The 27,500-nt window shown below is 39.1% G+C and overlaps 2 protein-coding genes and 1 long non-coding RNA gene across 9 annotated transcripts in view; 2 read left to right on the top strand and 1 right to left on the bottom strand.

The window, feature by feature from the left end:
• Positions 1-2,613: 2,613 nt before the first annotated feature.
• Positions 2,614-17,167, bottom strand: LOC148724317 (uncharacterized). The gene is made up of 3 exons (XR_015991601.1): positions 17,051-17,167; positions 16,733-16,869; positions 2,614-3,441 (listed from the first exon to the last, which is right to left on the bottom strand). It is a non-coding gene; the product is annotated as an uncharacterized LOC148724317 (long non-coding RNA).
• Positions 2,662-18,602, top strand: LOC148724316 (uncharacterized). 7 transcript variants are annotated; one of them, XM_088732889.1, is made up of 10 exons: positions 3,383-3,455; positions 4,994-5,023; positions 5,133-5,177; positions 6,420-6,479; positions 14,522-14,616; positions 15,050-15,141; positions 15,228-15,313; positions 16,035-16,094; positions 16,464-16,592; positions 17,157-18,602. In XM_088732889.1, exons 3-8 carry the CDS (start codon positions 5,144-5,146, stop codon positions 16,064-16,066), a joined length of 399 nt encoding a protein of 132 aa, XP_088589015.1. In that variant the 5' UTR covers positions 3,383-3,455; positions 4,994-5,023; positions 5,133-5,143; the 3' UTR covers positions 16,067-16,094; positions 16,464-16,592; positions 17,157-18,602. The 7 variants fall into 7 exon arrangements, with proteins under 7 accessions (XP_088589009.1, XP_088589012.1, XP_088589011.1 ...); XM_088732887.1 differs by having other exon boundaries at positions 3,390-3,455; positions 4,939-5,023; XM_088732883.1 differs by lacking the exons at positions 15,228-15,313; positions 16,035-16,094; positions 16,464-16,592; positions 17,157-18,602 and having other exon boundaries at positions 2,662-3,455; positions 14,522-14,877; positions 15,050-15,123.
• A 1,865-nt stretch (positions 18,603-20,467) lies between these two features.
• The window catches only part of LOC111334416 (protein kinase C-binding protein NELL2), an 8,207-nt gene continuing 1,174 nt past the window's right edge, over positions 20,468-27,500 (top strand). The window contains exons 1-9 of the mRNA XM_022940136.2: positions 20,468-20,638; positions 22,192-22,489; positions 23,622-23,919; positions 24,232-24,297; positions 24,809-24,916; positions 25,728-25,844; positions 25,944-26,049; positions 26,696-26,886; positions 27,319-27,500. The exon at positions 27,319-27,500 is cut by the window's right edge and continues 1,174 nt beyond it. Of these exons, the coding sequence (XP_022795871.1) occupies positions 20,563-20,638; positions 22,192-22,489; positions 23,622-23,919; positions 24,232-24,297; positions 24,809-24,916; positions 25,728-25,844; positions 25,944-26,049; positions 26,696-26,886; positions 27,319-27,396 (1,338 nt within the window). The 5' untranslated portion in view covers positions 20,468-20,562 and the 3' untranslated portion in view covers positions 27,397-27,500. The remainder of the gene's footprint in view (positions 20,639-22,191; positions 22,490-23,621; positions 23,920-24,231; positions 24,298-24,808; positions 24,917-25,727; positions 25,845-25,943; positions 26,050-26,695; positions 26,887-27,318) is intronic.

Here is a 27,500-nt window from a genome sequence, read left to right as displayed (position 1 = left end):
AAAAACCACTTCAAAAACCGTGAACGAACAACGTGGCTCAACTTTGGATAAAACAGAAATAAAATAGAATTAGAGACAAATACTGATCAAACAACATGAAAAGGGCTGAGGAAAACAACATATTCGACTGCCCATCAGTTTTAAGTCTCCTGCAATCTCTCCGACTATTAAACGAAAGAAACCCTCTCATAAATTGTTAATATTTCTTCTTTTAATATAAACATTGTATACATGACGACTAATGGGGTAAACAAAAGGAAATTATCTTTTCCAGGGACCAATTGAACGGGCACATTGCTTCCGCATGTACCCGCGCGTTCGTTGCCTGTCCATTCCCGGTGTGCAACGATGTGATGCGCAGAGAGGAGCTTGCCAGACACAAGGCAGAAAATACGGAGAGCCACCTGCAGTTGCTGCTGGCAGAAAGGAGGGCAAACCAACTCAGCGATGTAAGTACTAGCAAAAGAAAATAGTTGATTGCCACAAATTCTTGAAGGCAGTAGCTACAGAAATGGTTTATACAACTTAAGGTGTTAATGAAGATTCAACCATTGCCCTTCAGGTGACTCCACGTATGACGCCGGGAAGAGTGGCGACCTTCCAATGGAGCATCCCTGGGTTAGAGGAACAGTCAAACTCCATGACCCTGGCGGTGGGCATAAAGAGTCCTTTAATTGCAGGCCACTTCAGGGCGATTATAGTAACCAAGATCTCCACTGCCGGGAACACGGGGGTTTTCTTTGAAAACGCAGGCTCAGATCCCGTGTTCCTCAACTTAAGGTTAATATTCTATCTACTGTGAAGTTTTGTAATGAAAAGATCGATTTTTCGAGAAATACAATCCAACGATAAAAATAACAAAATCTACTTTTTTTCTCAATCACCAGCATAACTCTCCGCCAAGGAAGTGACGCCTTCGCTCGCCGATCGCCTGTCCCCAGATGGCTTCTGCAATCTTCACCGCTAGGATGGGAGGATTTCCTCCCTCTGGACGAAGTCAGGAGCCGTTATTTAGACAAGAATGGAACCCTTACTATTCATATAAGCTACCAGTTATATACTTGAGTAGGATGGTTCATTCTCGTTTAAGTAGGTTGGGTTAGGGTTATATGACGGGGTTTTAATGGTTATAACTTTATTATAGTATTATAATGCATGAGGTAACTCAGTCCAAGAGATCAACCTAAATACCTTCAACATCTCAGAAATATTACATACCACTAAGTAGGATTCTTTTCGTGCATAGCTTTGGCCAAGAAATAAATGATGCATGTGTTCGTTCTTGGGATTTGTCAAATTCCAGGGGAAGATAGTACAAATTTTTATGAAAGACTTAAAACAAGGCGATTTGCGTAAGAAGTATAGCCGCGGCCTGCATGATTTGCTCTGCTAACGGTTTTCCTGGTTGACTTGGTTGATTCTCCATTCTTATTTTTTGTCGGAATAATAAAATTCACTTTTCCCTAGCTAATGCTAATGATAACGCAAGTTTTACAGGTATAATGGTTTTAAAATCACGGTTTTCGCTCGGTCACAACCGGAAAACAAACATGTGAATAAAGGCAGCCACCGATTCCGCCCTTAGCGAACAAGATCGCGCGAATTACCGCAAGGCAATCAGATTGCAGGATTTGGAGAATTCCACCCGCTCGAAAGCTTCGGGAAGGTTAAAAGGAGTGTTATGTTTTTTGGTACAAAAACATCGGCCTCCACTAGTACATGAAACCACGAAACTATGTCTGCCATGTCGGACGCCAGTACAACCCAGTGAAGCGCTTAAACGTTTCAACATGCATGATTACACAGGGATAGGAAAACAGAAATTATTTCCAGTAAGCGGGAGGCTAGGAGTCAACTGCAGTTTGCATTCATTGAATAAAACTGCACAATGGTCAAATTAAAGATATACGTGATGTTTCTTGGTGCTGCAGAAACCACTTTCTTGGCTTGCAGTTTTCAATCTTTTGTATTACGTCAATATCGCACCCGTCACCTAAATGAACGCTAAAAAATGGGTAATAGTTATATTTAGAATCTTTCAGTTCAATGTTTTTTTTGTTTCTTTGTTTGAAGATTTTTTTTAGGAAAACAAGGTGCGTTGAGTTTTGGTTTTTCTTTAGCCCTGTGTAGTATATATAAATTATTATGTCTTTTTTTCTTCTTCAATATATTCAATGTACTCTTTTTAGTATCCTTTGAATTCTCCGCTCCAAAAAATGTGCGAGAATGTACCGCCTGGTCTCAAGTTTCAACCGTGAATGAATGAAGGTCCTATCTTCTAACTTCTGTTCCATCTGTTCTTTGTGTTTTATACTCTATCTGTTACTCTCTATCTGTTGCTATGTTTACTGCTATTTGAGACTTTATTCAACTCTCTGCTGCCGATTATTTGAACATGACGGTGTCCAACAAGAAAGCTCTTGCTACTTTCGACACCTTACATAAATGAATTTAATTAATCCTTTAGTTAATTATTATTGTCAGGTACTTAATATCCAATGTGTGAATAAAGATTTGAATTGACTTGTATCTAGCGCTACCCTAGCGCGTGGCTCACGCCTCACTCGAACGGAAAAGAAATATTTGCGAAGGTATAATATAGACTCGCAGTGATACATTCAACTATTTTATTAATTCGCCTCTATCGATATACTACACATCATGAGTAACATTGTGCGCGATTTTACAGTTGGTTTGCTAGCTTTGATAGAAGAAATTAACCGTCTTCTACCGGTTCGTGTGGATCTAGAACATCTTGTGACAATTACAGGACGTCTTGAAGAAGCGGTTGACCGGTTGCGCAGGCTGATGTCTGCGATCAACGAAGACGACCTCGTAGACGTGGCTTCCAACTTCAGAGGCCAACTTGAAAACATCAAGAGAAACTTGGAGCCTCCACAATTGAGGCTTTTCGAGAAGAAAAGGTCACTCGAATCTGAGACCTATCAATGCCAGAGAGCGGAGCAGGGAAATGTCGGGAGACCGAGGTATATCATATCTCGACAGCAAATTTTGTATTTGCGAGAATTTTCTTTCAAGTGGACGGAGATCGCGTGTATACTTGGAATATCTATTAGCACCCTGAACCGGCATCGAGCATCGCTTGGACTCGGTAGTGAGCCAAGATTTACGGCCATTACAGACGAAGATCTGGATACATTGGTGCGGGAAATAGTCGGACGATCACCATTCAGCGGAATTCGCATTGTTCAAGGGGAGATGAAAGATAAGGGAGTGCATGTCCAGACGCAGCGTGTAAGAGCGGCCCTTCATCGCGTCGATGGCCTAAACGTACGTACGAGGCTAAGCCATGTTGTACGTGGAAGGGCCAGAGCTGCGATCCGCGAAGCACAACGAGAGGCTCGCGTCGCATTCAGGGCCGGGATGACGTCACAAGAAGTAAGAACGACCATCCTCTACGCCTTTCAGGCCCAAGGTTACCTGAGAACAGTAACGTAAGTAAAGTCAGTCACTAAACTAATCCTAAAATCTTTATATTCGAGACCACTCACTCTCCATAACCCGGGCACAAATTATACGGAAATCACGCTATAGTACATTAGGGGATAATTCTCAGAATTCATCGCTTATGTACCCATAATTTTCATTGCCTTCAGATCTTAAAACTAAAATTGATCACGCTAATTAGGAGCTCATGTTTTTGCTAATACGTGACATATACTTATGCTATTTTCGTGAAAAGTGACAGCCGCGAGTCAAACAGGGCGCCCAATCTAAGCCAAAATTATTGACTTGTAATTTTTATTGCCAGACCGACTTGGATTCAGTTGTTTTTTAGTTGTAAAAGAATTACTGTGCAATCTGGGTTCACTATCGCAAGAGTTCGGACTGTTAAAATTTGACCGGCCAAAAACGGGTAGTGACCGAGCAAAAGCATGTTTGACCGGACAACGTGACCGGCGACTGCCCGTTAGTTATTTGCAGCCTTTTCCCCCCACCTAGAAAAGTCCAGAGTCCAGTCTATCTTTTCCAGCTGGTCCTAAAACAGTAAATAGCCATGCCATAGATATTCCGAGTTAAGCAGGTCAATCAAAGTGCACAAAATCTGCTAGCCACTGACAAGGTAAACACTGATTCTTGATATATATTAAGCTTTTTTGGTTACATTGGACAGACAAATATAACTTCAATGGTCTAAATTAATAATCTAGTGTTGCGGGGAACAAGTGTGTGTACAATCTTTTGGTTGCTTTAACAGAGATTGCTCACAGTTTGAATTTTTGACTTGTGATGAGTCAAATAAGAGGAAACTGGTGCAGGTGGTAAACCAAAACCCATCTGCAAGTGAAGTTAAGACCTGCTGGCGGTCACAGTGCCCTATATATGGAAACCAATTCTATGCAACATACACTGTAGAAATGAAAATCAAAACAAAGGCTGTTGTCACTTAATCCTAAACTGCAGCACTTATAAGTACTTAATCAATCAAAGCAACATTATGTACCTAACTTTATGTACAAAAACATCAATACTGTAATTGATTTTACCAAATAGAAGATTTCTTGTAGTGTGACAACCATGGATTACACTACATGCAATGATAGTGTAAAATCTCATGTTAAGTTACCATTATATTGTACTACTTCTGAGAGCAAAACCAATATTACTTTATCCTTGTTAAAAATATATGATGATAGGATAAGTTGAAAATGGCAAAGCATGTAGGCACAAAACTTTATGGCACACTTGTGAAAAATGCTCGTCAACCGAGGCAAGCAGGTAACTCTTAGGCTATGTAAATGTTCTGCTTACATATATGGTGGCAGAAAGTGAAAGAAAGAAAGAAAACTATCTGGCATGGTAAAGACATGGTGTGTCATAAGCCTTTTGTGTTAATATTTTATGTTAGAAATTTCAAATCAAATATCCCTTTATGTACCTTTAAACCTTTGACCTTATTAATTTTTGTCTTTCCAGTGAAACTTCCTTTACAAGTCCAAATCAATGATTATAAATATTTTCTTATACTCAGACAACAGCCACTCTCAAATTGCTATTCAAGGTAAATTCAAGCTATTGGCAAAGTTCTTTATACACTGTTAAGTCCATTTTTGATTTTGCCAGCCAATCAAAACAATTGTTTAAAATCTTCGTTTTATTTTTCTCTTCAGTACCAGATGACATGGTGACCTTGCCTACCTCGATAACTGTCACTGGTAAGTTAACAAGGTGGCTCATATTAATCCTACATAATTAATGCAATTACTACATAGTACTATAATTGGAAAAAGTCATCAATGATCATGGATTACAAAAGGAAATGGAGTTGAAAGGAGCCCAGTTTTCTAGCCCAGATGCCCCTGATGAAATAAGTAAGGGTGGCTAATCAGCAGTCACCTGTGATTGGTCACAAATTTCTGTCTTTGTGCCTTAGGAAGGCCAGTTTAGGATGTGTTCTAATGAACATGTTTGAAGTGGACACTGTATGTTTTGTGCATAATAAAAGAGGAGGATTATGGCTATGTTTCAAGAACAAATGGCAATTATTCATTTTTCTTCACCACTACAATAAAAAGTCAACTTCACCTTTAAAACATAAATATTATTTAAAATATCTTGGCATACTTAAACTGTATTTACAAGAATGTTAATTGGAATCTAATTGCTCTAAAGATTAGCAAGACCATTGGTGCGATAGCTGAACTGAGACACTTCTGTTATTTACTCCTTTCTCATTATTGTCAATTCATATCAGTCTATTATTTTCCATTACCTCACCTATGGAATTAGCTGGTGGGGTCAAGCATCACAGTCAACTTGGGATAAGCTTCTTCTCCTTCAGAAGCGGGTTATATATTCGATAAACTTTCAAAGTGTGAATATATGCTATTCCTCTTTTGTTAATCTTAATATTCTGCCTGTTAATTTTCTTTGTCGAATCTGTTTTTTGTTTAGTGTATGATGTTCAAAACAAGCTAGCTCCTCCTTTTATTCAATTAAATCTAGTTACCCATGTCTCAGATATACATGCCTACAACACCTGATCAGCAACTACCAACAAATTTTATGCCATTTCTTCTCGTCTTGAACAACTAAAGAATTCATTTTCCCACCTCAACGTGCAGCTATGGAATGCTTTACCTCAAAATACTGGAAAATCTGCCAGTATCAACTTATTGATATTTTCAAACAAGAGAATTTGTACCTTACCCCATTGTCAATTCTTGAAATAATTATCAACTAACTATTTTAATTTACTATTTCTTGTAATCTGAACTGCTGCTAATTTGAAATCCTTGTAAGTAAATATGTTTAGCACTAAACAACCCTACTAATAAGCCTAACTTAACTATACCTACCCACCTCAACTAGTTTTTAATTATTTGTGAGTAGGTACTACTCAAATCATAAATATCTGTTACTTAACTGAGTTGTTGTTTGCCATTTGTTACTATAAGGTAACGAGGTAGGGGTTGTTCACCCTATACTAACACAACCTTCAAGCCAGACCTTAGCTGGTAAGTACTGCTACACAATTTTCACAACAGTGCCAAGTCTTAGATTAGCGTTCCAATAATCTATAGTCCTCTATTATATGACTCTCTGTTAAGCAATTTTCTCAGTAAACTAAACTCCAGACATGGTCCCTCTGTTGAATTTTCACCTCTACAAAAGTACCAATCAGTTTAACTTACACATGGATAAACAAAATGAATCTGCTGTCATTGAACAGTCCATAAAACCCATAAAACTACTTTATTTAAAGTAACTGGTGAAATACACTGTACATGGCATGACATGTAATCCTTTTTTGGATGAAATAGTTATTGTTTTGCAGTATTCATGGTGGCCCTAATGATTAGTAATGAGAAGTGATTGATTGAAATGACATTGAATGCAATAATTTTGTCAATTAAAGGAATTTTTTTTAAAAAAATAATTCAATGAGAAGCAAATCAACAGTGAATATATCAATTTAATTTATATTTTTGAAATCTATATTGATTGCTGTCTAATTGCAACCTCTTTAACAAAGAACCAAGTTTTCTTGGAAAAATCCATTTTTCAGGATTAAGCAATCAAATAGGTCTATGTAAAATCAGGTGAAAAAGTTAGGGTTAGGGTATCTTTTAGGGTTAGGGTTACGTAATCACCTGGCTATTTCTTAAAGGATTCATGATCACTTAATATAAATAAAAGGAAATAGTCTGACTATCTATTTTTCATTTAAATAAAGGCTGATATTGTGATGAAATTTTGTGGGCCGAGGCCAGGAACGTGTTCGATAATTGAGTCAGTTTGCTAGACATAACGTCTCGTAGTCACGTTCGACGCACTAAAAACTACTATAAAACGAATACAAGAATTGTAAAAACGTGTAAAATGGTATATAAAAAGTCACTAGTAAAAATGTAGCGGAATTCCAAATCGATTTCGATCAATTACGATCCTCATCAGTAGTACTCCGCCATGTTCAAAATACTCATAAATAATCGTTCATATAAGTGACTCTGAAATGTCCACACTTCTTCCAGGCTTCATGTAAGCGGTCATGATGTATCAATCACAGCTCGTGGGATTTGAAAAAAGTTCCATTCGTTCTTGGAGTTCATAAGCGAGTCTTCGTTCACATTATTTATCCTCACTCCTTCAGTTATTTGTCTCAGCATCGCGTCATTGTGATAAACCCCCGTCACATCCATTCGGAACTGCTTTACCTCTCTATTGTGTTTCTCTTTACAGTGTTTCCACAATGCAGATCGTTCTTCCTTATTGTTAAGTGATTTCGTATGCTCTTTCCCTCTGGTATACGCGCTCCTGGCTGTTTCCCCTACGTATACGCTGTTACACTGGATACACTTAATCTCATACGTCACACTTTCTCTATCACACGGTCCTTTTCCACCTGTGCTACACACTGGGCAGTCTTCTCGTCCACACTGTCGCGGTTTAAATGGGTCGGACTTTTGGAGTAGTCGTTTAATGGCGATTCCGGCTTTCTCCACCACTTTAATATTGAAACCTTGCTGCTTTATTTCTTTCTGGTATTCCTTCCGTAACCGTGAGTTGGGCGTAGCTGGTACAAATATTACTGATTCATTCCCACCGCGTTTGTACCAGTTGGATTTCCTTTCGCTCTTTTCCTTTTCTCGTTCCACCTTTCTCCACTCCTTGGGTCGATGTAACGGTCTTTCTCCTTTTCGCTCAGCTCTTTGTCTCGCTCTAAAAGCTTTGAGGGCCGAATCTACAACCTCATATCTGAATTTCTTGCTGTACCCCGAGTATTGCATTCTCAGGACCATCTCGTTAACATTCTCTACTACTCGTTCCCATGGTAACAATCTGCTACAGTTAAGTAAGACCCGAAGGACTTCTTGGGTCAGGACTGTTCTCTTTGTACTCCAGCTTACGGCAGACCTAGCATGTATGACTGTCTTAGAAGCCATGCTCTTGGAATAAAACTCATACATGATCACTGAGGCTGAGGCTTTCTCGTCCTGCCTGTCTGTCTCTTCCCCTTTTGTTTCCATCCACACCTTCAAGTCAAGGATAGGTAGCTTTCCGTCCTGGTGTTTAGAGGGGTAATCTATTTCGAGTTGTATTGACGGGTGTATGTCGTTTCCTATCTGTTTTATCAATGTCATAGTCCTCTCATCGTCACTGATTCCTTGATCCTCAGCTACGGATCTCTCATCCATGTGAGTTTTTCCATCCTTGTACCTCATCCCAACTGGTGTTGCTTGCACAGCCATGTTGATGTCATCCACGTACCGTTTGTTCATTTTCATAACGATGGCCAATTCCTTCAGCCTTGTTGCAAATTTTTCATCCCACCAAATCATGAAAATCTGGGCCAGTACCCCGGTTAATTTAAGGCCAATTGGACCACCTCTTATTTGCTTTCTGATCTCGTTATCAAATGTGAAAACATGATTTTTCATAATCACTGTCAATACGACTCTTAATGCCTCTTTCAACATAATACGTTTCGCACGTTCATCTGGCTGTGTGACTGGTGGGTTCCACGATTTAAATCTTTTCTCTTTCTGCTCCTCACTCCCACTTGCAGTGATCGTGGGTGGTCTCCCTCTATTCGTCTTTCTCGTTGGACATACATTTGTAATCCCCATCCTAGCTAGCACTTCCGGTGATGTCGTTAATGCCAGGTACAGACCCAACTCCTGACTGTTGATACTTCGGATACAGATGTTACTCTCGTAGAAAACCTCACACACCTTATCGATTGTGAACTCAATATCAAGACTAGGATATAAAGCAATCACGTCGGTGGAGCCAATTATTAAGTTGTCGTTATCCTGGTCCTGATTAACTCTGTTCATTTCCGCGATCATGTCTTCCGTGCTCGTGCATATGGCGCTATTCTCTCTCGATTTCCATACCTCTGTAAGTACAACGCTCACCAGGTGAGAGAGCTTGCAGTTGTAACCTACCACTGCCCCGCATACCGGTCTAACGGGGGGGCCCTTGTACTCATCACTGTACTCTTTATGGTCCTTACGTAGGGTATATAGCGGTGCTACTTGGCTATCACTATTTAACATATTGTTCTTTACTCTAGTCTCGTTATTGGTCTCGCTCCCTGCATTTAAAATGCGCACCCAAGACGTCGAATGTGCATTTATGAGCTGTTGTAACCGGTTATGTTCATCTTTGGTAATTAAGACGCTATCGACAACGTGCGGTTGAGAAGCTACTCTGTAGTTCCCCATGCTGTCTACGGAGAGGCGACCTGACTTGTCTGTTTGAAACACCACACTCTCCTGACTCTGAACTTTCTTTTTCATTGAAACCAAGCCTTCCTTTTCGTTCTTCTCTAGGTTGCTCCATTTGCAAACCTTTTCATCTTTCACGTATTTTTCTGTTATTTGATTTAATTTTACTTTCAGGTTTTGCATAGCAATTTCCGACCTTTCGTCAAGAGGTTCAGGTAGATGCACTCTCTTGTTGAAGGGGAGATCTGTTGCCCTCATATTGCTGAAATCAAATGTGTTACTCTTAACATCGTACACACTTCCCTTTGTTTCTCCTTCAGGCTCTTTGTTCTCGTCCTGTTGGTTCTTGTCACCCTCGAATTGCTTCCTCTTTGTCCATCTCAGCTTCGCTAGCCCTTTCTCGATCTCCGCCTCACACTCAACAGTGTTCACCTTGTCGTATACAGCAAATTTTGGTGGTAAACTCAATATTTTCTTTTCCTTCTCATCAGTAGAACACCCTCCATAACACCTAGGTTCAGAGTTAAATGTAACCGGCAGGTCACTATCCGCTATTGTAATCCCTTCAATTTGATCAGGTATTTCTCTACTCTGTCCATATTTTTCCCTCAAAAAAGCAATTTTCCTTTTCCTTTTCACTTTCAAACTCTCCACCACTCTTCTTCGCTCTACGTTCCATATTTCTTCAAATTGCTGCACAACACCGTTGTTAGTTAAAACCGCTTTACACTTCCTCCACTCTTTCGTATTATTGTACTGTTCTCTCTGTAAACATCTCCTGGAATCGCTCAGCTTCCATTTCATCATTTTATGTACCAAGGCATTTTTCCTTCTCGGTGGTAAATCTTTACACAAATCTTTACATCCATTTTCCACGGAGTTTGTTCCAATCTTTCTCCTTGTCAGTTCTTGTAGGAGATCAACAACATATCTTACGTGGACCAGCTTTATAGTTTGCTTCACGGTGCGTTTCATAGCCTCTAAAACCTTTTCAGGTTTGTTACATTGTGATGAAATTTTGTGGGCCGAGGCCAGGAACGTGTTCCTGGCCTCGGCCCAGGAACGTGTTCCTGGCCTCGTTCCTGGCCTCGGCCCACAAAATTTCATCACAATGTACCAAACCTGAAAAGGTTTTAGAGGCTATGAAACGCACCGTGAAGCAAACTATAAAGCTGGTCCACGTAAGATATGTTGTTGATCTCCTACAAGAACTGACAAGGAGAAAGATTGGAACAAACTCCGTGGAAAATGGATGTAAAGATTTGTGTAAAGATTTACCACCGAGAAGGAAAAATGCCTTGGTACATAAAATGATGAAATGGAAGCTGAGCGATTCCAGGAGATGTTTACAGAGAGAACAGTACAATAATACGAAAGAGTGGAGGAAGTGTAAAGCGGTTTTAACTAACAACGGTGTTGTGCAGCAATTTGAAGAAATATGGAACGTAGAGCGAAGAAGAGTGGTGGAGAGTTTGAAAGTGAAAAGGAAAAGGAAAATTGCTTTTTTGAGGGAAAAATATGGACAGAGTAGAGAAATACCTGATCAAATTGAAGGGATTACAATAGCGGATAGTGACCTGCCGGTTACATTTAACTCTGAACCTAGGTGTTATGGAGGGTGTTCTACTGATGAGAAGGAAAAGAAAATATTGAGTTTACCACCAAAATTTGCTGTATACGACAAGGTGAACACTGTTGAGTGTGAGGCGGAGATCGAGAAAGGGCTAGCGAAGCTGAGATGGACAAAGAGGAAGCAATTCGAGGGTGACAAGAACCAACAGGACGAGAACAAAGAGCCTGAAGGAGAAACAAAGGGAAGTGTGTACGATGTTAAGAGTAACACATTTGATTTCAGCAATATGAGGGCAACAGATCTCCCCTTCAACAAGAGAGTGCATCTACCTGAACCTCTTGACGAAAGGTCGGAAATTGCTATGCAAAACCTGAAAGTAAAATTAAATCAAATAACAGAAAAATACGTGAAAGATGAAAAGGTTTGCAAATGGAGCAACCTAGAGAAGAACGAAAAGGAAGGCTTGGTTTCAATGAAAAAGAAAGTTCAGAGTCAGGAGAGTGTGGTGTTTCAAACAGACAAGTCAGGTCGCCTCTCCGTAGACAGCATGGGGAACTACAGAGTAGCTTCTCAACCGCACGTTGTCGATAGCGTCTTAATTACCAAAGATGAACATAACCGGTTACAACAGCTCATAAATGCACATTCGACGTCTTGGGTGCGCATTTTAAATGCAGGGAGCGAGACCAATAACGAGACTAGAGTAAAGAACAATATGTTAAATAGTGATAGCCAAGTAGCACCGCTATATACCCTACGTAAGGACCATAAAGAGTACAGTGATGAGTACAAGGGCCCCCCCGTTAGACCGGTATGCGGGGCAGTGGTAGGTTACAACTGCAAGCTCTCTCACCTGGTGAGCGTTGTACTTACAGAGGTATGGAAATCGAGAGAGAATAGCGCCATATGCACGAGCACGGAAGACATGATCGCGGAAATGAACAGAGTTAATCAGGACCAGGATAACGACAACTTAATAATTGGCTCCACCGACGTGATTGCTTTATATCCTAGTCTTGATATTGAGTTCACAATCGATAAGGTGTGTGAGGTTTTCTACGAGAGTAACATCTGTATCCGAAGTATCAACAGTCAGGAGTTGGGTCTGTACCTGGCATTAACGACATCACCGGAAGTGCTAGCTAGGATGGGGATTACAAATGTATGTCCAACGAGAAAGACGAATAGAGGGAGACCACCCACGATCACTGCAAGTGGGAGTGAGGAGCAGAAAGAGAAAAGATTTAAATCGTGGAACCCACCAGTCACACAGCCAGATGAACGTGCGAAACGTATTATGTTGAAAGAGGCATTAAGAGTCGTATTGACAGTGATTATGAAAAATCATGTTTTCACATTTGATAACGAGATCAGAAAGCAAATAAGAGGTGGTCCAATTGGCCTTAAATTAACCGGGGTACTGGCCCAGATTTTCATGATTTGGTGGGATGAAAAATTTGCAACAAGGCTGAAGGAATTGGCCATCGTTATGAAAATGAACAAACGGTACGTGGATGACATCAACATGGCTGTGCAAGCAACACCAGTTGGGATGAGGTACAAGGATGGAAAAACTCACATGGATGAGAGATCCGTAGCTGAGGATCAAGGAATCAGTGACGATGAGAGGACTATGACATTGATAAAACAGATAGGAAACGACATACACCCGTCAATACAACTCGAAATAGATTACCCCTCTAAACACCAGGACGGAAAGCTACCTATCCTTGACTTGAAGGTGTGGATGGAAACAAAAGGGGAAGAGACAGACAGGCAGGACGAGAAAGCCTCAGCCTCAGTGATCATGTATGAGTTTTATTCCAAGAGCATGGCTTCTAAGACAGTCATACATGCTAGGTCTGCCGTAAGCTGGAGTACAAAGAGAACAGTCCTGACCCAAGAAGTCCTTCGGGTCTTACTTAACTGTAGCAGATTGTTACCATGGGAACGAGTAGTAGAGAATGTTAACGAGATGGTCCTGAGAATGCAATACTCGGGGTACAGCAAGAAATTCAGATATGAGGTTGTAGATTCGGCCCTCAAAGCTTTTAGAGCGAGACAAAGAGCTGAGCGAAAAGGAGAAAGACCGTTACATCGACCCAAGGAGTGGAGAAAGGTGGAACGAGAAAAGGAAAAGAGCGAAAGGAAATCCAACTGGTACAAACGCGGTGGGAATGAATCAGTAATATTTGTACCAGCTACGCCCAACTCACGGTTACGGAAGGAATACCAGAAAGAAATAAAGCAGCAAGGTTTCAATATTAAAGTGGTGGAGAAAGCCGGAATCGCCATTAAACGACTACTCCAAAAGTCCGACCCATTTAAACCGCGACAGTGTGGACGAGAAGACTGCCCAGTGTGTAGCACAGGTGGAAAAGGACCGTGTGATAGAGAAAGTGTGACGTATGAGATTAAGTGTATCCAGTGTAACAGCGTATACGTAGGGGAAACAGCCAGGAGCGCGTATACCAGAGGGAAAGAGCATACGAAATCACTTAACAATAAGGAAGAACGATCTGCATTGTGGAAACACTGTAAAGAGAAACACAATAGAGAGGTAAAGCAGTTCCGAATGGATGTGACGGGGGTTTATCACAATGACGCGATGCTGAGACAAATAACTGAAGGAGTGAGGATAAATAATGTGAACGAAGACTCGCTTATGAACTCCAAGAACGAATGGAACTTTTTTCAAATCCCACGAGCTGTGATTGATACATCATGACCGCTTACATGAAGCCTGGAAGAAGTGTGGACATTTCAGAGTCACTTATATGAACGATTATTTATGAGTATTTTGAACATGGCGGAGTACTACTGATGAGGATCGTAATTGATCGAAATCGATTTGGAATTCCGCTACATTTTTACTAGTGACTTTTTATATACCATTTTACACGTTTTTACAATTCTTGTATTCGTTTTATAGTAGTTTTTAGTGCGTCGAACGTGACTACGAGACGTTATGTCTAGCAAACTGACTCAATAAAGGCTGATAGTTTCGAAAGAAACTGTTTGGGGCTGCGTCGGTGGGAGTAACGAAATAATTTGGATATATCAACAAAGTTGAAATGGTAAATTGGCCACCGTAATGATTACAAAAGCTGACGTTTCGAGCGTTAGCCCTTCGTCGGAGCGAAGGGCTAACGCTCGAAACGTCAGCTTTTGTAATCATTACAGTGGCCAATTTACCATTTCAACTTTGTTGATATATCCAAATTATTTTTCATTTAATAACATTTATTTACAGCTTTCTCTTGTGTGCAGCCAGAGATGTTTTTGGCCTGGATAAACGAAGTTTTTGGATGGCAACGTCCAAATATTTTGACCACACCATATCAACTGGTAATTAGGCCTATTGTAGTGAATTTAAAATATTGCACTCTAATTTAAGTATAGATTATGGTGGTAGAAGATAGCCCTTTCATCAGCGAATTAATATTATAGAGCCAAAGATACACGTGTGTACACCTGCTTCCCTTCTCAATAACATAATTGCAATATCATGATCAGATTAAATTGCAGCCGAGGTCAGCTTTCCTGAATTCAGAAGGTGAAATGGGATTGGCTGAGCTTGAGAAAGGAATGTTGTCTTCAGTTGAGCAGGTATTTGAGGGGAGACATGCGAGATGAGATTCCCTAAAAATGCCTGCATGGGAGGCTACTGGTAAAATGCCTCCTTCACAAAGGATCTTTCTCAAATTACATCAGTGATTCTTTGCCAGTTTGCATTAAACCAAATCAGTCACACAAGTACACGCATGCTACTTTTGGATAGGTTGTTAAACAAGCTGCAAAGGAGATGGTGGCCTTAGTTCTGTATTTTGCAGAAAATTCAGCACCAGATATCCATAACAACGATTTCTGCAGGTATGTTCATGCACACGTAACTTATTTATGAGTGATTTTTAATTTTCCCAGATAGGACAAACACTGAAAACTGCCTTTGTTTTCAGAAATATCCTGACTGACCCTGATGTGGTGCGTTCATGTAGCAACATCTTCTTCTGGGCAATAGGCAATTGCCCAGAAAGTCTAGAAAGTAAGTCTTATGATGAGAGAACTACAATATTATTGTGGAAAATCCTTAATACAGGGTTGACCTCCAAGTTTCCTTTTTTTGAATATAACTGCTCTGTGCAACATTGCTTGATATACTTCAGAAATAAAGTATTGTATTATTGTCCTTAGAATCAATCCATATTAAAGTAGAGTAATCAATAATAAGAATAACAGCTAAATAACCATTTGCATGTGTATTTTTACAAATGGTTCCGTTAACTTGTCAGTTTAATTAAATTGCGTATTACAAAATAACTGAGATGGTACACGCGTTCTGATTGGTTAAAAACCTATGGTTTATTGTGCTGGTAAACTCATAGTTTGAGTTAAAGAGCTGGGCTACCTTGTGTAAATAAAGTAATTTTTTTATTGTTTTACTCCACAAAAGTAATAGAGCACCACTCGAAAAGCTTGTAAACCACTTGCCCATATGCTTCTCTCGTGTTCTCCCAACATCCTGTGTGGGTTAATTATCATGCCAGTAAACCCATAGAAAGTGTGGTCTGTGGTCAATAATTTTGACCTTCAGGAGCCATCATTAAAAATCAATAGGAAAGCAGAAAATTTTCCTGTCATTGTGTGGAGACTGCTGGTAAAATTGAAATCTCAACTTTTTATGTTACCACTATCTTTATTTAATATATATCAGTAAGCAGCATTGCATTATAGTCTAGCAACATGTTGTCTTTAACTGTATTTAGTGCGAGCGTCTTATACAAGGAGAGAGAATTAGAGTGGAAGCAGAATGCCGAAATGCTGAGGTAAAAAAATATCCAAGGAAAGGATGTCTCCCCCTTCCCTTGGCTGTTCCAGATTTTCAGATAGTAGGGATTTTAGACAAACATATGCATTTCCACTCTGGGATGAATGAAATTTTGGCTACTAATACCTTGTTTATAATATCATGCTCATGTCTGTTCAAGTGTTATGCTTCCTCTGATGCTCATGCTTGTGGGCAAGGCTTTAGAGGAAACTCTGTCAACTACTAGAAATGCAATACATGTAGTTTTTAAGTTGTTCTTTCACCTTAACAGAGAGCTGATTTTGATAAACAGCAATAGAATAATGCCTGATGCAAGTGAAATGTCAATTATCACCAGTAAAAGTTAAAACGCACTCTCATCTTGTAGGCAATACGCGAGGTAAGAGTAGAGCTACCTCATGAACCTCTTGAGAGTGAAAACACAATTAACCTGAGAATCCGTGGCCCAACAGGAAATTCTATCCAGAGGACCTTTTTTGACTATGACACCACACAGGTAAAACTGCTTATCACCCAGTCAATGAGAGAATATTTGCAGGCTTTTTCGATCATGTGTCAGTCAATACTCTAATCTAGATACCTTGAGTTGAAGGTTAACTGGTGTAAAGCATTAGGGATGGTTTGTAAACGAATTACCTGCAGTTGCTATCCATGGTAATACGCGAAGTTAATTTAATGGTTCAAATTCTTGAGGTTCTCCAATGTAGGTGGCCGCTGTGTTTGTTTGCTTCTTTTGAACTCCAGGACTAGCACGGAAGATAGCGTAATTGACACTAAACAAGGACAAAGTTTGTGGAAAGAAAGAAGTCAATTTCCCAAAGGGCTAATGAATAAATTACCACCTTATATAAACAGATAAAAAATTATAAACTATCTTGATAATATTAGCGTTTTACCCGATTAAAAGAAGCCCCTGGTAACAGATTCATCTTTAACTGTTCTTGTATTACTTACCTTGAGTGAATACTGTCCTAAAGCTTGAAAATGGGATGAGATAGTACTTAGTAGCCTGGCAAGTGCTTCACTGACGTCATCTTTTTTTTTTTTTTTAATGATTCAGGTGCTTGTCAGGACGGCGTTTGCATTGCTGTCTCTACCAAGCCAAGACTTTGTGTTTCATAGACACCAAGGGCCATCGATACATAACGATGGTTCCTCTTTGTCTGAAATTTCCTTAAAAAGTCATACTGTTCTAGTTATAGAGATGCACGACGAATCAGATCCATAGTCAGATTTATCGGTTTTCTTAGTGGAGTCTTCTCTGAACCAGTTTCCGTTGTCGTAATCATAGTGCAAGATTTATAAATCATACTTTTTCAAAACATTGTCATATTTTCATTTGTAAGATCTGCCATAGCAAAATCTGGTGCAAAGGATTGTGAAAAGCTAGTTTTTTCTTTTTCTTTTTTTATTTCCTAGGCTTTTTTCATTCATATTCAATGAAGGAAACGTTTTATCTGACTAAACCGATACTAGAATATATCGGCTAAAACATACAGGGATGGTAAAGGGCGTAGGAAGCGTGTGTGTGTGTGTATCGGGGGAGGGGGAAGGGGATGATTTGCCTTGTACAGTATCTTGCACTTTTTTTTAAACTAAACGTTCTACCTTAAAAACAAAAAAAAAATCGAAAAAAACACATGATGACAATTAATCTAGGTTCTTTTGTAGGCATTTCAATTTTCCTTGGGTAACATGAAACACTCATATAGATAAAGATGTCAAAGGTTGCTGGGACCAACGAATGTTTCTTTTCAGTTCTCGTCAGAGTAAGCCCAACGTCACTCCCTGTATAAAAAAAGAAACAAGGTGACCTTAACAATGAGCCGTGAAATGCGTGCATGTCTTTCAAAAACAATGTTTGTGCGAACGAATCAATGTGAATATCTCTAGGATCTTGCAAATAATTTTAGCCTACGAATTGGCTATCAGAGTTTCACGCGCGCTCGCGTTTTGCTTCCTCTACTATCCCCGAGGGAAAATGAGGACCACTGGGACAGAAAGACGATTTAGAGACATGGGAACGAATTAGTCAGAAATTAATATTTAAAGGATTCGATGTAGAGGGCTTGGGTTTATGGGATGATATTGGACTATCTGTTATTTTGGCACGAGTTTGTGCCATTATACGGCAGCTCAGTCCGCCTGATACTTACGTTTTCTTTTGCAAGTTTTCTTTTTGTTTAATTTGTTATGTTGAAGCTTAAAAGCCTTTCACATGGAATATCTCCTGTTAGTGGAGTAAGAATCATTTTATAATCCTAAATTTTGGCCAACTTTATTTATTTATCTTTTTTCATTTATTCATATCTTTCGTGAAAATTATTTCCAAGTATATAAGTTTGCGATAACGCAAACATTTTAAAATAGTTTGCACTTGTAGTTAATAGTTAATAAGATTTTCCAGCCGTTTTCTTCTTTTTCTCTTTCGTGAACACAAAGATTTCCGCGGTAAAAGAAAATATGTAACGATCATTTTGCAGAAATAAATCAAATGTTGGTGTCATTTAAGTGTAACTGTATGAGTGTGAGGGTGGCTGGGGCGGGAGGGGCGTGACCTTTCCAGTTTGGATATATAACTGTGTGTTGGAAAGGTTCTCTTCGCAGTCGATTCCCCTTGGACGAGTTCTTCAAACTATTGGTTCAATGATAGTTAAATCCGTTGATAACTTCCCGGCACTATCTTGAATTATACTCTTATGTTTGGTATACCTTGTTTTTTGGTTTGGTGTTTCCTACGCACCTCACCAGAGGTTGGGATAATTTGCAATGTTGCAAGATGGGGGAGAGCTTTCACTAATTACAAAAAAATCGTTACAATTGGACCTTTATCGGCAAGATTTAAATTTCGAATAAACGCTGCAAAAAATATCCCCCCCCCCCCTATCAACAGGAGCGATCATAGACGATTTACGGTAATTATAGAATTTATAACTTTATTTTAAGTATTATAATGCATGAGGTAACTGAATCCAAGAGAAAAACGTGAATACCTTCAACATCTCAGAAATATTACATACCAGCAAGAAGGATTCTTTTCGTGCATAGCTTTGGCCAAGTAATAAATGAGATATACATGTGCTCATTCTTGGGTTTTAAAGACGTTACTTAATATAATATTGCACGTATTAAGACTTTGAGGTTACGTAATCTATTAAGACTTTGAAGTTAACTTATTAAACATTGTGAGCATTTTTGATTGACAAGTTACGGCGTAAACGTTACGACGTAAAGCTTATTTGACAAGGTTTTGATTGACAAGTTATAAAGGTGATAAATTTTACGTCGTAAAACATACGACGTAAAACTTATTTGACAAGGTTTTGATTGACAAGTTATAAAGGTGATAAATTTTACGTCGTAAAAGATACGAAAGTCAAATTTGTGCTCAAAGTGTTTTGAACAGTAATGAACGCCATAGTAACGCGTAGTCAAAATTGAATTTTACGTCGTAACGCGAAGCTCCTCGTTTTGAAGAAGTTGAAAGTCCACTAAACGATGATTGAATTCTCGCCGTAAAATAGACGTCGGTGTATTTGACGCCATTCAATAGAATACAAGGTTTTACGTCGTAAAATTTAGGACGTGATATCTGAAAGAGGAATTTGATCCTCTTGAACGTAAAAAAGGTGTCAGAAAGTCAAATATGTGCTCAAAGTGTTTTGAGCAGTAACGAACGCCATAGATACCTCTTCCTTTCAACTGAACCGTGATGATTGGTTTCAATCAAATCAGACAAAAAAAAATCCATGAAGCGCACAATCGCTGCATGAGATTTCACAGAAGCATTTCTCGGTGAACTCATCTCTTTACGACTTGCACCAAATGACGGAGCAGACCAAATAAGGAAAAACAACACATTGAATCGTGATCAATTGTGTCCACTTCTTCCGGCCTGAAAATCGTCACGTCTCACAAAAAAGTGGAACAAACTCTAGAGTCGGGAGCGGCTTTTCCCCCGAAAATGACCCTGTCCATCATGTAATAGACATCATCATACCAACTGGGATGGAGTGTTACAGAATAGCTGTAATCGAGTGTCTCCAGGGAATACTAGTCTGTTCCAGAACGTTTGCTATTTCCTGTTATGAAAACATCAGTGACACCGGCCTAAAAATGCGTTCCACAGGACGGACTCTACTTATGAATTCCCCTCTCTTCGTTCATTTTCCTTGTTTACTTATTTTATTCGTGGTTGTTCAGGAGGCATCCGCGCGCGAATTGTGGAAGTGCTTCCATAATTACGTATTTGATCGAAGGTTTCCTGTATTTAGCTGATTAAACTAAAGCGATTTGCGTCACAATAATGTCGGGTAGCGCCCCTCCCTAATTATTTCTCAGATTGCTCACGATATAAATACAACCAGTTATTGCCTCGGTGGACAGATAAGGAGGGTCAATAACACGTAAATTAGACTTGGAGTAGTTTATCCAGTTCACATCAATCGCTTATCCCAAAACACGCGATGGCAGGACTTCGTAATGTGTTTTTTACGGGAATCGTTTTGTTTTTCCTCGCACAGAGAATATCATCAAATAGTAGTAAGTCTTTGATTATCTTGTATATTTTCCATTCATACCTTTTAAGACAAGACAAACATATGCCAAGTCGGGTCATCGAATTAGTGCCTTTATATTCGAGAGAATTATCGGAGGCTGATCTACAGAGAACTATCGTCTACCTTTTCTTAACATTAATGGCGTTTTACAGAGAATAAAACATCTTATGCCAAGAAATACAAGGGAACTCTTTGTAAAAGCCATGGTGCTGACAATCCTTGATTATGCTGATGTGACTTGGGGGGATAAATCCAACACCACTCTGATGAACAAGATCCAATTACTCCAGAATAAAGCAGCTAAATTAATTTTAGATATGCCAAAGCATTCATCAGCAACAGAAGCTCTTGATCTACTTGGTTGGGATACATTGGAAAAAAGACGAAGATCTCATCGTCTATTTTTGGTTTTTAAGTCCTTGAATGGACTAATTGATTGGAATTTTAATTTTAATCATTTTAAAGACATGCATGATTATAACACTCGTTTTAATAACAACATTTGTAAACCACAATCAAAGCGTACATGGGGTCAGCATCGGTTTGTTTGTCATGCAGTAGATGACTGGAACGCTCTCCCAGACGGCATTAGGGACATTTCCGATTTTTCAGTTTTTAGACGTCTTGTTAAAAATATGTAGTTTCTTCTATTGATTATGCCCTTTTATCCTTTTCTTGATAACCATATTTATATTTTCTGTTATCCTTACGTTAGATTTATGCAGGGCCTCACTGAAAACCACACTTTGTGACGTGGGCTCCCTGTCAAAAGATCTTACTTATAATTCTGTAGGGATGTCACTTCTTCAAGCGGCGAAGAATTAAGTAGAAAGCCTCTCCAATGGCAACGCTGCGTAGCTTTCGCCGGCCGAGTCACAGGGTTATCTTATACGATTTTAACAAACAGGAGAAACAAAAGAACGAGCAACATATCATAGATTACATCTTAAGTTACTGAAATACATGCAAAGCCATTTTCTTTTCTCTGAAATATTGTTCATTGAGTTTTACATCTTTATAATCCTGTAGTCTGTCGGCATCATTAAAGCTACTTTGCGCAAGTTCCGTCCCGCTTTAGCGAGCGTTGAGGTCAACTGAGGCGATGACATTTTTTAGAAAACTCAGAAGCCCTGGTTTAAAAGTTTACTCGTGTTATATCTTGCAAATTCTTGTAATTGAATTCCACCGACAACAATCGGAATTCTCCAGAGCAGATTTAGGGTTCGTGCAGGAAACTATTAGTCTAGTCTATCAAGGTATTCGTTTACCCTGAGCAAACCTGAGTTCAGTCACGGTTATCTTTGTTCTATCCTTGTTGTATTCAGTTATCTTTGTTGTATCTTTGTTATCTTTGTTGTATTGAGTGTTTCATTTACAGATCATCTTTGTCAGAATAAAATTTCCCTTCACGCAAATCTATGACCGTTTGTTATATCGCTTCATTCGTGTTGTAACAAGATTACGTGAGCCACACTGAATGAGCTGAAACGTGAAACGCCAGCTTCAATAATCTCCTACTATTTATTTTCTTAACAGATCTTCCCAAAGAAATCAATGTTTTCGATGCAGTGGGACTTGGCAGCAAGGTTTTCCCAGGAGTCTCGTCAACGACCGGACAAAACAACAAAAGTCCAGCATACCTCTTCACAAAACAAACGAATCACATGATCGCAAGTCAAAACGCATTTGAAGAGGTTGACAAACTCATCCACAACAGCAGTGATTTTATTGTCTCTGCTTACGCCAAGCTCATGGCTAAAGAGATTTACAAAAACCCTATCGTGTCCATCAATTCAAAGGACGGTCATCAATTGTACTTCCTTCTACAGATCTCGTGAGTATTGCGTTTATTTTCGAGTAAAGTTTTTTCCAGCTAATTAAATGGCGAATTAATACTTCCGTTGCGAATGTGGCTTTGGAAAATCACTCATCATTTCACACTATTAGAAAAGCACATTTCACTTTCTTGAATTGACGTTTCTCTCTGAGCTAGAGCTAATTTCTGTTATCTGGCTCTGCAGCAGTAAAGCAGAGTCGCTATAACTTCACGGAGGAGACAGCCACGAAATTGCTGAATGTCGACTTTTATCATTCAGCGACTTTGCTTTGAGCCCCTCTGAATAAAACCTTTATTCTTGCATGGCTTCCGAAGCTGCGGATTTTTAACTTTTTTGACACTCGGCGAAAGAGGTGGTGGAGCCGCCAAAATAAGTGGTGGAAATTGAACACCTGGATTTTGCCCTTATCTGACAGCGAAAATGAATTAACACATGCATAAATAAAGCAGTCTGTCAGCAGAAATCATGTCAAAATGGCAGCCAATGCTGTTGAAATTATTGGCCATTTCCCATAGTATGATTGTTTTAATCTGTTTAGCCCTTCACCCTCCGAAATCCGTGTACATATCCCATGGTACTGATAAAGAGTTTTTCTTTTTTTGACACGTGAGTAGGCGATCATTTCCTGCATTCCCACTACCTTATCGTTTGATTAAGCCAAGCCTGCGTTGCAGCCGGACGTGTCACACAATCCCCGGTATAGTCCGTCTATACCGGGTATAGACGGGTATATTCCCGGTATAGCCCGACTATACCGGGTATAGACGGGTATATTCCCGGTATAGTCCGACTATACCGGCGGGTAGACTGTCTGCGACGCACGCTAATTAAGCCATGATGCTGTAAGGAAGATTTTTTAAAAAAAGGATCAATTAACCCTGAAGACAATAATCCCGCTGAAATCGAGGCACCGCTGATTTCCATCGGTACGCGCGTCTTCTCTCTAACGCGCGTGTTAGTCACCTTGCTTTCATAGTCCATCAGACATCCACCTATCTCCTAAGCTCAGGTTAAATCATGTATACACTTTTCCTGATGCCATTTTTCTTTTCCTTTTATTTCATCAGTTTTTCATTAATTCTATTATGTATTCATTTTTTAAAACATTTTTTTTTTATTGTGACTCAGAGGGAATCAACGAGGAACAGGACTTGAAATAGTTGTAACAGTGCAGACTAAGGGTGGTTCTCTCAAAAGATTTCAAGTCTCAAGTAGCAGATCTTTAGACTACACAAAATGGCACAAGATAGCAGTTCGAATTCAGGAAGCTGAATCCCTGCTGAGGGTGTACGTGGACGACAGCATGATCAATGTGTTTTCCTTTAAATACACCCCTCAGCCTTATCCTAAAGATGCACAGCTTCGTCTCGGACAGGTTTTCGAGGTGTACTCAGAAAACACTGGTGAAATTACTTCACGATTTAGGGTAAGCTGTTATGCAACCAGACCTTGCAAGATTCAAATTTACCACTTACTCGACGTGCTTCAACTAACGTCTCTTTAAGTTGCAAAAAGTGTGGAAAATAAATAGTCCACATTTAAAATGTAGGACCCTTCTAGAAGTTTTTAGCCTTGATTTTTCTGAAAGGGATGTTTTTTTTTTTCACCTGAAATAGCAACCTTGTGCAAGAAAAAGTTATTTTTCCATTGCCCTTCTCTTTTTACATATTTTTAATTTTGCTAGTCTTAGGCTTTCAAAACTCTGCTGTCGTAACATTTTTTTCTTGATTTTTTGTAGGGGGATCTGCAAGATGTCAAATTTGTCAAAGGGTCACCCCTAAGCGACTGCTCCAGGATCGCAAAGGTAAGCGATTGTCGATGTTCAATCTCGGTTCGATGTGAACTCCAGCCACAGATGTTTGAGATGAATACTTCAACTCCCATGAACGACCAAGACATAATTTCAGCTATAAAGCAGACATAAGATAATAATAAAGAAAAAGATATCAATAAGTTGATCCTATATCAAATTCTCGGAACTAACTTCCTAGAACTGTATAGCAGGCAGTAGGGAGGGCTATTCATGAGATCTTGGGGATAAAAAGTTTAAAAAAACATTCTAAAAGTCATTTATTTATTAACTTCAATTTAAAATGTAATTTAGCTATCAGATGCAAAATATAGTTTTAGTTGTTGTCTTTGTAAATTGTACGGCTCAAGGCTGTTGACTTTCTGTTAGCAAATGCTGGCGAGATGTCACGAAGCCGCCATAACAAACATCAAAGTCAGATACTTTGAAATGCTTCTAGTAGCTAGCATATGACAATTTACGATCGATAAAAGCATTATTTTAATTAATAATTTTTTATTCTCAGTGTCAATGCACTGACGTCGTTGGTAAAAAGGACTGTGTAGTTGATGGACTGAGATACGCAGACGGAAAGCGCTGGACAAAGGATAAGTGTAATATTTGTCACTGCAAGGTGAGCATGCGTACTAAAACCGGTCGGAGTTCAAAATTCTACATAACGAAAAGAAGTAGCTAGAACGTTTGAGTAAGCCACATTTTGGAAGAAACGAGCCAGGGTTTGTCTTTCTGAGTTTGTCCCCGCGAACAAAAAAACTGATTTAAGGAATATACGTTAGATCACAAATGAGAGTTCTTTATGGCTCATCCGGTGAATCTTCGATACGACCACGTAATTAGAATTGGTCAGTTGGAATCCTCATAGGACACTTCATTGTTTATCTGTCATGAGCTCGTTTTAACTTAAAGGAAAACTATGATCTGAAACTAGTGATAATCATGTATCAATAAAGTGCGTTTAATCTCAAGTAGAATAATAGTTTTCACAGTTCTGATTGCCCAGAGTTATCTAGGGAAAGTTGATTACCGGTATACTTTCACATAGGCAAAACAATAAGGTTTAATAGCTCTACATCCTGGTAATGGACTTCGGTCGAAACGAATAGAAGAAAAAAAATTAAATAAAGGTTCATTCTGTGTTCAATAGTAGTTCACTTTGCGCGAGTCCACTTGCTGGACTTCATTTAGCTAGCGGGATTTAAAATTCTTGCATGAAATTGAGGCGTGTGGTTAGCCGATCCAAGATGGCGCCCAAACCTTAGAATTAGCACAGCATCTAGAAAGAAGCGACAGGAATCATTCGAGTATGCGTTTGAGTATGCGTTCTTCTCAAGTGGAGCGCAATTATGCTCGCAAAATCTGTTCGTAGTTGTTTGAATCCTCGTTTTGTTATTCGTTGCGTTTACTTTAAAATCTATTTTTTCCAGTGGGGTCAGGTTATGTGCACGCACACGTGCCAAGTCTGTAAGGATAATGGTCAGACCTATATGGAGGGCGAGACATGGAAATCAAGTAACGATAGTTGTTACACCTGCAAATGTGAGGTAAGCGAATCTTTAATTATGTGAGCAAGGATGAACAAAGAAAGGCCATTAATTTAATGGAAAATGAATTATTTACTTATTGATCTGTTCCTACCCTAGGATGGTAAAGTCACATGTTCACCCCCAGTCTGTGCGAAGCCTGACTGTAGCGGGAAATCAGGTGTCCTTGTAACTCTTAAGGGACAGTGCTGCCCAATTTGTAAAGGTGAGTGTTCATTAAAAATTCAAATCATATATCACAAAAATTCAATTATTGCGCAGGCATCTTGTCGATCAGCGTCTTCTATCTTTCCCAACAGTTGTGAAAGCGTTTCAAGGCAAAGTTTGAGAAGGTCAATCGCGCTTCATATTTAACAATTATTCGCCGAAGGCGAGGTGAATATTGTCGAATAATCCCCGAGACGAAGTTGAGGGGATTATTCGACAATATTCACCGAACTTGAGGCGAATAATTGTTTTAATATAATTTCAGAGCTGAACAACAGAGAAATTTCTAAGATCATAACATTTTAGTAACACTTATTAACATTTTAGTTTAACATATTATATAAACCGCGCGGAGCGGTTTATATAGCGTCATATAAGGAACCACTCGACCAATCAGACTGCTGGAAACTCTTTGTTCAGCTCGGAAATTATACTAATAAGGGATATAACGAGGCACTCTTAGATTCTTACATTAAGCGATATAATGGGGCATTCTTAGAGGAGTTGATCTAAAAAAAAAAACGCTAGAAAATAGATAGGCCTCATGTATGTCTCGTTTCATTCATCATTGAAATCTGATCATATAAATTTGTATCCAGATTTAATGCTTTGTTCAATTTTCCTTATCATTTTCATTTCGTTAGAGGACCAGTGTCGGGGTACTGGAAAAGTTTTCAAGTGTGGTTGTGACGTCACCTGCTCAAATTTCCATGACTTCAAGTGCCAATCATGTACTGAGAGCTGCTTCTGCCCTGAAGGGAGAGTACTCAATGATCAGGGAAAATGCATGGCATCTGCTCGCTGTGGCTGTTTGCACCAAGGAAAGAGATACAAGGTAAGGAAATAAACTTAGATTAAGAAGCTCTCAAGTGCTTACTATTTACAACTCGCGAGGTACTCAACAAAAGTTTTAAACCCCATGAGTCGTTATTAAATAGAAGTTCAATTTGGGCCGTGATTTTTAATGATCAATGAACCTCGACAGTTCTTTACTTATGGAATTTCTCCATAACATAAACGCATCAAGGGTGATTGCCGTATTACACCCATGTTTGTAAAGAGAAGGAAAGTTTAGCTGAGGAAATGCAAATAAGAAACTGGCTTTTCTATGAATTTTTTCACACCATAGATGCCATAGATTTACAACTGCAAAGGTTCCTGTTTTATTTTTTTCATATTATTACTAGTTTTGCTGTTACTATTACTATGATCATCATTTATTTTTTTACTATACTGATATAACATTTTTATTTTCTATCGCTGACAGCCATTGGACCAATTTTCCGACAATTGCCAGTTCTGTTTATGCGTCGGTGGGAAAATGAATTGCTACAAATGGTGCTGAATCATCGTTTGACCAAGGAACACTTCTCTAAAAATTCTGTGATTAATTTAATAAGTCTTATCTTATTGGATAGGGTAATTTGCTTTTATCAATTGAGTCGATAA

This window comes from Stylophora pistillata, chromosome 9, assembly GCF_964205215.1.
Source record: "Stylophora pistillata chromosome 9, jaStyPist1.2, whole genome shotgun sequence".
Classification (NCBI taxonomy): domain Eukaryota; kingdom Metazoa; phylum Cnidaria; class Anthozoa; order Scleractinia; family Pocilloporidae; genus Stylophora; species Stylophora pistillata.
The sequence above is the reverse complement of the archived record's forward strand: the minus strand, read 5'-3'. Positions and strand labels throughout refer to the sequence as shown.